The following is a 13004-nucleotide window of genomic DNA, read 5'->3' on the forward strand; positions in this document are numbered from 1 at the left end:
ATCCTTGCGCTATTGAAAAGGTTACCATGGAAATGAAATCATGTGATCGCGAGGCACGAACTAAAATTGACAAGGGCAAAGCCAGAAACGCGCGAGGAATTCTCACTAACTTCCGTTTCCAATCAGTTAAGTTGATGACGCGTATTTCGTCACGGAATTGTAAGTGACGTAATTTACGTCATATCCCGTGAACAAGGTTTCATTAACGAAAATGCTTTTATGGCATACTTATGAGTGATTATGTTACATATGCTTTCACTAATGACTGCGTCGAGGCCTGAGGGTAAGCAACAAAGTAGGCCAGGGCAGTATCTTCCATGTCGATGTTTTGACACCTACTCCATGGTGGTTGAAATCTCGAACAGCTCCAAGAACGGTTTTCTGTTCGTATAGCGAATACCAAATACCGACAAGTTACTTTTGTAGCGTTCCGATTCGCTTCGCTGCCAAAGAATTGAACTGTTGAAGCACGCTGATAGCTAGACTAAAGAGGCATGTTAATTCGACTCCAGTAACTAAGGAGAATGATTTTATATTAGGACGCTGTCGCATTAAATATTAATAATCTGAATGTTGACCAAATGCGACAAACCATGCTAGAATCTAGTAGATCTAGAGTAAGAGTGGAACTAAAGAAAAATCTTCACTTTTCCCCATAGAGTGAGGTTAGTCAAGGTCACCAATTTAACTTCTATTCTTGGCGGGAAATTTGAATTAGGTCCAAAAAGTAAATTTTAGCCTCACTCTCCAGTAAAGTAATTAAATAAAATTTAAATTCAAATTTCCAGCCTTCTTTTAATGGTCTTAAAAATCGATGAGTAAAAGAGCTGACCTTGACCACCATGACTACCTTCACTCTTTTCCCGCGAGCTCACTAGGGAGTGGAGTGACAAAAGTGTGAGGGGAAATCACCCGCGCAAATTAACTTCAGAGTTTTGTCCAACCGTGGACTAATTAGTTAGTTAATTAGTCCATGGTCCAACTCTGGTTAAAACGCGCAATTCCGAAAACGTTTTGTGGATCGTGTCCATTTAATTTAATTTACTTTCACTTTTCATTATTTTTGGTAATCTATTATATTATATTATAATATAATATAATATATTATTATATTTCATTTAATTACGGAACGACGAACCACGGTCCGAAACTTCTCTATTATAAAAAATAATAATTTATTTTTAATAAATATTTTTAAATCTTTTCACGGGTAATTCTTCGTAAAAATAATATTAATATTTTAATTCTAATTCCACCATGACATAAAACTAACATGGATCGATATGATTTTATAATCTATTATATTTCATAATATTTTATGTTAAAATCTATTTTATTTCATATTAATCTATTTTATGTTAAAATCTATTTTATTTCATATTAATCTATTTTATGTTAAAATCTATTTTATTTCATATTAATATATTTTATGTTAAAATCTATTTTATTTCATATTAATATATTTTATGTTAAAATCTATTTTATTTCATATTAATATATTTTATGTTAAAATCTATTTTATTTCATATAAATATATTTAATTATCTATTATATTTCATAATACTGGATTTTAAGCGCGGTGTGCCTTCATTCCTTACTGAATAAACAAGTGAAACAAAATTAAACTCCGGTGACGTCACTCGCGTTTGTGCAGTGAGATAAATTTTTATACTCGATTCTCATGATAAATGGGATAGAGACGACTTGTTGCCTGCAATCCAGTGACGCGTTTTTAGGGGGGAAACCGGTTATCTTTCCCCGGTTTTTTTTAACGGGAGTGTTTGGTTTTCCTTGTATGAAAAGAGGCTGTATGCGCAAACCTATATAAAGAGATTTTTCTATGAACCTTGGATCGTGTCATCAACAAACGCCTGTCTTCTGATTGGCTTAAAGCAAGTGTCGGCTCTAGGAGAAGTAGCTCTTTTTGCAAAAGATGTCGCTAACATCGATATCAAAACAAGATGCTGAAGCTACATTTTGACCCAAAAGACGGGACATAAAAGTATGCTTCGCGTTGATTGGCTCGTTTGTAAATTTGTCAATAACTTCAATTATAGTAATTGTTTACAATATATTTTATATGGGATATATAATTAAAGTTCAAGTTCACTAACTCGTAAGTAGAGTAAAAGTAGTCTAAATCATAATACTCTATAATGGCTCTCTGACGACGTTATTGTTTCTCTATTTTGAATTTTAGCTTCAGTTCCCATTAATAGATGGCTCCACGCTCTCCACGAAAGTCATTTTTTTTTTAGATTCGGATAGATTCATGGTCATTTCTAATAACAGGGACCTTTTAATAATACAGGTGGCAATGATAGAGCCGACAGTTGCTTTAAGTGATTACCTAAAACGCAGAAAGGTACCACCTATCCTAGGAGACGGCCGTGCCTAGGTACATGGTAGAAAGGGTAATGATATAGTTGGATATTCATGTTTGAAATGAATACATTCATGGAAAAACGCAGAAAGTCATCTTCAGGTTTCATCATCAAAGTAATTATCTGATACCTTCCAGGTTGTTATAAGCCATGTATAGGCGAGTTGTGTTCTCATATTCCAAGAGTTGCATATGTACACATTTATAAAGGTCTATAACAAAATATCCAAATTACCTAAAATATTTGAAGCAACATACTCCAAAAATCAAACCAAACCACTGGGTTATCTGGTCACTCTAAGATTTGTTGTCAAAAAAGTATAAAAACGTCCCTGAAAGTTTCGTGATTAAAAACATAATCATGTTATTTTTCCAATAGACAATACATCTTGCTTAGTATTTATTATACTACTTTTTTACATCCATAACAGATAAATTTCATAATTTCCAACTACTGTACAATATATCCTATTCAATGATTTAATGACAATGGAAATGTACGTTTAAATTGAACATAAAAAACCAAATTAATAAAATGGAACTCCTCAATCTGGATTCGTGAAGATAAAGACTCCCCAAAAGTAACTTTAAACATCTTCATATACAATACATATATTATTATTATTATTATTAAATAAAAATTTCATTGGTGATTCAATGATCTGGAATAGTTCTTGCCCTTATCATTATTCCAAAGTGTACACCACAGTTTAAAGGCCTAATATGAGTTTTAAAAGTAATCAAAACACACATTGAAATTTTTATAATCTATGCCCAGCGGATTCTGCCATGTCCAGTGTTATTCGAAAATATACATAAGGGTAGTATTCGGATTGGCCCATATTTAACCCTGGTATATCCTATTAAAAATAAAAGAAAAAATTATCATCTATATTATATACGGAGCGACTAAACACAGCAACAGTTCCCAATTTGTTCCATTAATAGGGTTTTACGAAAACCATGCATTGATGGATAGGTCTAGTTTTTCGTGCTATTTTAATTGACTTAGGTTAAATTAGGTATTTCGAATTAAAAATTAATTACCATAGAAAATTGGGAACAGTTGCTACATATAGTCACACGTATTGTAAAAAACAATGAGGTTCCTTGTTACAACTTACAAACAGTATTATTAAATAGAGTAGGTTGCTAACTTTTACAATTGAAAGCTAGTTTCACCTAATGATCTATGACGACTCAGTTTACCAAGAGTATTTAAAAGGAAACCTCAGAGGGATTCGTAATATGACATTCAGTTATGGGCTACACAAGTACAGGTTCCCACTTAAGTAAATACTTACGTCAACCGGTCCTTGTGCTATGCTAGTATCGAGATGGCAGTATAGTTCATTTAACACTTCTCTTAACTTCTTGATTGATTTCTTATTGGGTCGAAGAAGCATTGCTTGAAAATTGACGGGTAGGCCATACCTAAATGTACCAATGATTGGACTAATTACTTTACAGCAGCTACTAAACCAAAAAAGTATATCTATCCAAAATTTTCTTTTTATCACTTTTTACTTTTAGCTTTAGTTTGAAATGAAAAGTAGGTCTTATTGGGTGACTGTTATTCTAACAATCTCATTTGGCTAATTTGCAACCAAATAATGTAGCACCAAGAATTTCTTTAAACTTAAGGAGAATATGTTGAGATACTGTAAGCACCATGGCCTACTTTTTCCCCATCGCAAGTCAACTGCGCTTGGTTTATATCTTCGAAAAACAAAAGTCAATGTTCTTTTAAACATTCTCCCAAAGTAAAAATAAATACATTCTTGACAGTACAGAAAATCAAGTTATTATACATAATTATCATACAGAAAATCAACACTAAAATTAAAATACACTCAAAAAGTAATTTCAGGGCTGCCTTATTATCTTGAAAAAAATAGGGAAAATAGGTACTTTTGGCAGTAAAAATAGGCTAAAATAGGGAACAAAGTTTTCAGAATTGGATCGAAATAAGGGCGAATGTAAAACAAAACGAGACCTTTATTTGAATTTAATTCCGAAACTGACTGGCTAATTATATATTTTTTTAAATTTTACAACCAACAGAGAGGCTCTGTACTACAATTTAATAATGCTACCAAGCTTGTGGGGCTATCTAATGCACTATGTTCGAACTATTTTTTAAATAGTCCTTGAGCAGATGTATAAAAATATTTTAAGCCTACGATGGTTTCCCTGAATTGCATGAAAATAATGTACTTTAAGGACCAAATCCTGATTATAGGGTAGATTATGGACCTTGAAGAAAAATAAAGACTTTTGGGTATTTTATGGCCCTGGTGGGAGCCCTGTAATTTAGACAAAAATTTATATTAAAGCTTAATTACCTTAAAACTGACTCCACAAATACCCTTAATGCTTTTACATGTATCCAAGATACAAAAATTTCACTGAAATTTACTTTTAGCCATCGAATGAGTAAACCCTACAAAAAACAAATTATTACATAAATTAAACAGCATTCTATTAATGTCAAGTCACTAAAATTTGAGCAATAATAAAATATTTGTTGTTAGTCAGGTCCAATTAGCTATTTGGCTAACTCACGTATTGTTTTTTCTTCTCACTCTCCAGCTTAGCCATCTCGTGTTTTCCTTGGGCTAATTCAGTTTCATCATACACAAATTCACGGACAACAAATCTTTAAAAATAGTGAAACAATTACTGAAACATAGTTGCTATTTCTCTACCACAATTTATAATATTGATTTTGTTGATGTATAATCACAGAAATAACATAATCCTTGGTAATGATTTGATGCCTAACCACAAAAGTGAGCTAAAAAATATAATCCCTCATAAATATGTCTATAAGCGTGAAAAAAAAATTTAAATGAGCCCTAGTATGAAAATGTTACTATAGAAACTAAATCTCTGAATCGCAAGGCACAAACTAAACTATAGATTGTTAAAGATAGAAAAGCACGTGAATTCTGCTTATTTTCAAAATTTGATTCAGTTTTCCATCTAAAAAGATTAAACTTTTTTCGTAATGGAGTTGGAAGTGAATATCCCGTAATCAAGGTTTTATTAAAGAAATATCGTTATGCCATACTTATGAGTGATGAAGTTACATATGTTAGTGCTTACTATACTCTTAATCTAAGTTTTGTCAAATTAAACGGAACTATTTTTTATCAGAATTTAATTTGTTCTCAACTAGAGAGGTTCAGTAAGATATCATACATCCAGGACTTTTTTCACAACCAAGGATATTGCCATCTATGTATTGGCTATGATAACATATACTTACTTCTTTTCTCTGGCTTTATATTTGTACTCATCAACCACCTTTTGAAATAAACTAACGGTGAATAAGCCATGTTCTTGGTCTTCAAAAATTAGTCTGAAAATGTTTTTATATGTTAAGACGGCTTTCTTCATTTATTATATTTGATTAAGACTAATCTACTAACGCTTGGAAGTGCAATTTGTTAAGACTATTATACCAATAAATTACTTTTTCTGAAATTGAAATGATAGAATCTTACATTTCCAAAATTGTTTTCATTGATTTTTAAATGGATTTCGTAAATAATAAAGATACAGAGCATCATAAAAATTTTTAGAATATCACTGCTTCGATAAAAAATTAAATTTTTCATGGAATAGTTCTTTTTATAGAGTAACGTTGCCTTTTGGTTTAAATGTTGCTCTTACGTCACAGTCTCTTAGTTTTAAAAGGCTACGAACACGCGCTACAGTTGCCAGAGGAATATAGCTTTTTCTAGTGTGCGTGCAAATCGCTTGTGTGAAGAATATACTATTCTTGTGACATAAGAGCACTATTTTAACAAGCTGGGCACGACCACGTTTTATTTTATGAAATCAACTATTACACTAAAGTGTGATTAACTTTTTTGGTCAGAAAGAACTAAACATTTGGCTTTCACAACTCATTTTGTGGTGTATTTCCCTTTATTTCATCAAACCAGGGATATTCTTAAGTTTAAGAAGAATATGTTTAACACTCTCAATGAAAAAATTGTTCTAGTCATCAAGTGGTGAAACAGTTTTGAGAAAAATGTGAAAATTTCAGAAATTTATTAAATTTTACTTAACAAAGTCTCCAGGCATGATCAACCATAAAATTTTGAAATTAATTCTGCTACTCTATACCATAACTTACTGACTAGAGCGAGGTACAACCATATCCGTAAGTTTCTCATATTCAAGTAGCCATTCTTTGAACATTGCTTTTGGAACTACGACTAGTAATGTAGTAAGATACTCCGAGCCAAGCACAAAATTTTCTTTTTTCACTAGATCAGACAAATTACGCACAAGCAGACTTCCTCTAGAAAATAAATGTTTAGTGAAATTATAACATACCTGTAACAGTAACTATAAATAATATTTAATACAAGTTTTTATTATTAGGCTTGCGTGTTTTATTTAATCTAATGGCCCTAAAACGTTTAAGATCCATAACTACTGGGAGCAAAAAAAAATGCCCTCTTACGAAACAATCACATCTAACTATCTTTTGCGTACTATAAATTTTATAAATGAACAAATCATTCCACCTGTGACCTATTCCGTAGCACTATATGAAAGATGCAAAAATAGATGATAAAGTAGGTGAGGACTTGGCAGTAGAAACCTAAATGCATCAGAATTTAGTAATCTTTGAAAACCCAAATCCAGACTAATTAGTTATTGAAAATTTGATTTGTTTATACTAAGAATTTTTCCAAGTTAAGGAAATTTTTGATTTTACTATAAATCTCCAATATCATATGGTTAAATATATCGCAAAATTAATTAATAGCAGTTATTGCTTTCTGTTCAGTGTGTTCACAATGGGGGAGAGGGGTATTTAGTAGAAGCCTTGGTTTGTGCTTAGAGCCCATGATTACCTTCAAATTGCTTGGCAAACCACTAATTCAAATATAATCTAAATATACCACTAAAGATCTGACACATTTAATACATGAATAGCTTTTCTTAATTAATTTATGTTGGCTCAGTACTATTGTGAGAAATTAAAAAAAATTCAACTCACGTTGACTTTCTTTCTAAAGATTGCAAAGTAGTTTTTAAAGAGTTATAAGCCGATGCTTTAGCTTTCAGATCAGAGTCAATCTGTGATACTTGCTGAAAAGTAAAAATAAATTAATATAACAGGCAAAATACCAGAACAAAAAATAAACCATACTTTGCTAATAATTTCGGTTAAATTTTTCAACGATTGCTTCACTGGATATTTAGCCATATCCCACTGAAAACGTGTCAAATAGCTACCCAGATCAGCTGAAAAAATTTTTTGGAAAACAATTTAATGCTTGAAAAATACAAATGCGTTGTGAGGTAGAAAATTTGCAAAAAATTACCTCCGTTTACTTTTAGGTTTTCAGCTAAATTGCTCCTTTGATCCTCAAGTACATCACCCAAATATGATGTCAACTTTCTTGTTATACTAAAAGAAAATATATTCTTAAGGCATTGCAGAAAATTATTATGTATAATACTCAATTATAAAGAATTTTCCTTTTTAATATTAAAAATACTGTAGCTACTATGAATTTGATTCCTTAAAATTCTATTGGGTACTTGCTCGTGGTGTCATAACTAAGCCCCACCTTGAAATGGCCGCTGACCAATACGTGTTACCATGACAACGAATCCACGAGCAAGCTACGATTATCAAAAAATGAATTCGAAATATCACGCTAACATTTAAATTAACATCAGAACTTTGTAATTTGCAATAAACAAGCATGAAAAGCTTGTGTTCGCTAATCCAAATATTTCTAAATCTGAAATTTATTTTTTAACGATAGTTTTACACCAAGTAGGGTGCTTGCGGGCAATAATTGGAACACACATTTATTGATCAGGGTAGATCTTGGGACGCAAACCAAAAATGAAAATTTGATGGGAGCGATAGAGTGCTTGAGATCAGTCAAAATGAAAATGCTATTATTACATCTGAGAAATCTCCTGAGCAGCTAAAGCTTTGTTTTTAAAGGTACCTTTTAAAAGCTTGAATTTAAAAATTGTTGCATATTTTGAATGGGTTAGTGACAATTTAGAGTGCACACAAACTATAAAACTTTCCATGATAAAGGAAATTATACTCACGATTCAACAAATGTATCTAGCTTTCCCAAATCATCAGAAAGTCCAACCAATTGATCCAAAGTACCAACCTTTAAAGCAAGAATAATTACTAAAGCAAAAGTTTGAAAACTCCTTAATGAAAGTTATAATTAGTGGTTGTTTAAATTTTGGACTCTTGTATGTTAATTGTGAAACAAAGCAGTTGACCATAAATGTGTACCTCCATAAAGTAATAAATTGTTGGTTTGGTTTAAATTACAAATTTTAAGCAGTAAAAATATAAAATCATAACTGCAGCGCCCAATTTTCAATTACTTGAAATTTTAAAGTGCAAACATGTATTATTATATAAAACACATTTATTTATACTTAGATTATGTTGCGATGATCAGTAGGCCTAATGGTAAAATTTTAACCCAGTTCTAGAAGGGAGGAAGAAAGAACATCATTCATAATGGTGTGGGGAACCAATGAGATACCAGACTGATTTATTTTTAAGGGGAAGGAGCTTACATTTAGAGTATGAGGGGGATTAGAAACAACGCTGAAAATCGTCTAAACGTAGTCATTATCCCAATACAATCAGGTATTATTCTATATCATTCAAATTATTTCAACTACCAAAATAAACAAACCATCTAACTTAAAAAGAATTTAAGAGCATGCAAGGTGAAAATTACATATGTAGAATAGACTTACTTTAAGGTCTGGCAAGTGGAATTTAAAATTCTCTGAAAATACATTTTGTTTCGAAGTAACACTATTTAACGTTTCCCATGTTTGTTGGCATGTTTTTTCCCCAGGGGCAGATATTATCCAATATTCTGTCATGGTAAACCTGAAAGAAAGGAATAAAATACCACATAAAATAATTTGAAATAAAATTAGCCTTTTCAGGTTACAAAGCTAGAGCCATATAATTATCTAATCTATGGATTTTTACCAATTATTTTAAAAAAAATTTGAAATGGGTGCTTTTATTGTGAAAGTTACCAACCTTAAACTCTATCAGGTTTTTAATGGATATCATGGAAAAATTGGTATCGGTTTCAATTTTCCATATCATAAAATAAATGATATTGATATAAGATAAAATAAGTATCAATAATGATAAAATCGGTTAACATTTATCTCTTTATAATGTAATAAGATAATTTATAATAGAATACCATTTTTTTTACAAATTAATATTCTATTTGAAAAATAGAACAAAATTTTTAATATCAAGTCTATGCAAGGATGTATTTTTACCAAATATTTAAACAGGATTTTGATGAAATTATACATTGGGAAGTCATTAGTTGTCAAGGGAATCACATGGTTTTTAATGATGGAAAAAAAGATAGTTCTTAACTTCTCAGGCTGCCGCAATTTTTGGTGTATGTTAGAAGAACTACTGCAATTTTGTATTACTACCTTCTCTTGGAGTGTTACTTCCCATTTAGAAGTTGCATTGCGACAGCTAGGAGCAACAAACACAAGGAGAATGCAGCTAGCCTTTAAACACGCTAACAGTGCATGTGTACAAATTTCATTGGACGAGCATATTCGCTGAACGTTTTATGGGCAGGGGGGATGACAATTTCTGAATTTCCAAAGGCAGCATGGGCTAATGCGTCTAACCAATGAAAATTATACACAAGAAAATGTGCAGGTTGCAACCTCCTTTTGTGGCGTGCTGTGTTTGTTGCTCCTATGTATCAGTCACACAGAGTTCCAGGTGAGGTAGGCAATTCCCTACCTTGAAATTCTAAATTAGGCCCTCAAATCCTATAACAGGGCCCAAAAATTTAAATAGTAATAATGAATAATAATAATAATAATAATAATAATAATAATAATAATAAGCTAGGTTAATACCCAAGGCACTACCCTAGGCCCCAGTCATCAAGTGACTTTCATTGCATTTAATTCAGGTGGCCGGGTTAAATTGCGTAGGAGGGTGGTGGCAAGCCCTTCATGCCACGTGAGCCAACAGCTCCCTACACCAACTATTACAGTTAACCTCTACAAGTTTTTATGGAAAGGGAAAACCGAAGAACTCGGCAATAGACCACTTTAACCAGTGAGGAGAATTTAACATAAATTTATAACCGGGAGCATAGGAAGTGAAATTTTGCTAACAAATCACCATATTTTGGTAAAGGGCTCCAATGCCATCTAAGGGGTACAAAAAAATAGGGCCCCAACTACTTGCAAAAACATTTACTAGTCCCTCTATTTAATAAAATAGGCATAATGATAACTGCGAGTTAGGCTCATCTGGAACAACCTTACATTTTAAAAACAAGGTGCTACTGTCTAATACGATTGCTGGTTGTAACATTTTTGCATTAACACAGATATAGGTAGACATTTTCTCATCAATAGAGGAATGCTAATGAATGTGTTAACCTTTAAGGTAAGTGGAACATCTGTGTACCTATTCAACGTAACGATACTAAAATAGTTACATTTATTCAGTTATTTTTGGGGGCATTCAAAATGGAGAAACAACATAATATTTAAATAGAGAACCATCAAATTTCACACAGTTTGTAAGTAGGCCTAGGTTCGCATACTAGCTGATTATATCCAAAATTATATTTTGTTAAATTAATTCCAAATTTTCCAAATTTTCGGTCGTTCCATACTTAAAACTAGAAAAATAAGATTAATATGCAAAAAAATTATTAAAAATTAAATAACATACCGGTACAAGGAGTTACAGAAATTCAAGTCAGCTGACAACAAAAACAGGTGAAGTCACGTGCTGGAGAGCAGTGCTTTCAAATTAAAGTATATAATATTTCCCATTTCTATTATCGGGCCGGTCGCGATTGTAAGCTATCGCTACGCCCATAGAAATCTCATAGGTAACTAGAATACTGCCGCCTACGGCCGAGGCTGTCACCAGTTCGTTTTGAACCTTTAGCCAATGAGAGGCCGTAGAGTGGTTCCGCCAAGGAGGATTTTTATCCTCCTTGGTTCCGCTACTATCGCAGGAGCTAGGTCACGTCATTCTCTCTGATGACATTAAAATGATTAAATTCTTGGCAGAACCACTTTTTGAGCTCTGATTGGCTGAGATCTGCCTATCGTCTGCCACGGCGTTTGGTCCATTTGCCAGTTACACGGCAGCATTCTAGTTACATTTCTATGGCTACGCCCTTTTTCTATGGCCGTCGAAAACTCGAAAACTTGGATTATTCAGAATAATCATAAATATATAAGATACTGTTAGTGTTATTCACTTGAATTCATGCTGTTTTTTCGAAAGAAAAACGTGGGACGAAATACGGCATGTACTGAATTTCTATATTTATTATCATAGAAATCAAATTCGAAAAAAGACGTTGTTCGGAGGTAAACTAAAATTTTTAGGTAGACTTACCAATTTCATAACACAATAGGTATCTTAAAAGTCGTAAACTTAAAGGGTTTTTTTAATATTAAGGTTAAAAGATAATTTTCCCCAAATTAGCCTTTACAGTTTACAAAGAGCCACGGTCAATGTCAGAAGTTCATAACATAGTGGGTTTTCTTCTGCTAAACAGAGGTTTTGGGTTTTATAAGCAAATACCGACTGATTTGCAGAAAAAATCAGCAGTTTATGAGCTTCTTATGTTGGCCGCCACGTTGTGCTATGTAAACTGAAAAGGCAAATTTTTGGAAATTTATCGGTTATCAGCTGGAGTTCATTAACCACTGTGAGCGCCATCCTTTGACAAAAGATCAACATTTTATGTACCATTTGCATGCTAGGGCCTTCTCCGATCAAATTTCATGTGTTCCATTTCCCGATCTCGAGTGTTCCGAGATAGCCCAAAAACGATCTGCCGATTTCGAAAGATCAACGGATAGAGATCGACATCGGAGCAAATTTTTTCGTGTTCCTTTTAGATTTTTTGACAAAATGGAAGACCAAGACGCGAAAATTCAAATTACTAGTAGACGAAAAACAACAAAGCGCGGGAATATGCTAATGGTATGTTGCGTTTGTGGTTTTACTAAATATCAATTTCCCCGGAAAAATAGCTTTTCAATTATTTTCTCTGGGTCATTTTTAGTGGACATCCTGTATAAATTATATATATATATATATATATATATATATATATATATATATATATATATATATATATATAATATTTTGTATACATATACGCATGTGTACATATATAATATTTACAAGTAATATGTTTACATACATGCATATTATATACTTATAATATAAAATATATATATATATATATATATATATATATATATATATATATATATATATATATATATATATATATATATTATATTATATTATAAGTAAATAATATGCATATATGTAAACATATTACTTGTAAATGTTATATATGTACACATGCGTATATGTATACAAAATATTTATATATATGCATATATGTATTTATTGTATATGTATACATATTAAAGGCTATCATTTTTTAAAAACCAATTTTTTTTAAATAATGTTTAACTATGAACCCTTGAACCTCCCACTTTGAAACTTGGTCAATCATTTAACGTAGATACAAACTATTCACTG

General features: G+C 31.8%; 1 protein-coding gene across 1 annotated transcript; it reads right to left on the minus strand.

The window, feature by feature from the left end:
* Positions 1-2770: 2770 nt before the first annotated feature.
* On the minus strand, positions 2771-11271 carry Vha44 (V-type proton ATPase subunit Vha44). The gene is made up of 12 exons (XM_090165191.1): positions 11157-11271; positions 9164-9302; positions 8486-8553; positions 7735-7820; positions 7560-7654; positions 7407-7498; positions 6531-6698; positions 5655-5747; positions 4949-5042; positions 4729-4826; positions 3688-3817; positions 2771-3243 (listed from the first exon to the last, which is right to left on the minus strand). Exons 2-12 carry the CDS (start codon positions 9293-9295, stop codon positions 3145-3147), a joined length of 1155 nt encoding a protein of 384 aa, XP_090021317.1. The 5' UTR covers positions 9296-9302; positions 11157-11271; the 3' UTR covers positions 2771-3144.
* Between the last annotated feature and the right edge of the window lie 1733 nt (positions 11272-13004).

The sequence above is a fragment of the Leiobunum rupestre genome, chromosome 2 (assembly GCF_980474605.1).
Source record: "Leiobunum rupestre chromosome 2, qqLeiRupe1.1.hap1, whole genome shotgun sequence".
NCBI classification, from domain to species: domain Eukaryota; kingdom Metazoa; phylum Arthropoda; class Arachnida; order Opiliones; family Sclerosomatidae; genus Leiobunum; species Leiobunum rupestre.

Bases quoted from the DNA above. Each gene is read 5' to 3' on its own strand.
- Vha44 (XM_090165191.1), bottom strand. From the start codon at position 9,295: ATGACAGAATATTGGATAATATCTGCCCCTGGGGAAAAAACATGCCAA. The intron at 7,655-7,734 runs GTAATTTTTTGC...AAATTTTTTCAG, and splicing joins AAACCTAAAAGTAAACGGAG to CTGATCTGGGTAGCTATTTG. The intron at 3,244-3,687 runs GTAAGTATTTAC...TATTTTTAATAG, and splicing joins TAGCACAAGGACCGGTTGAC to GATATACCAGGGTTAAATAT.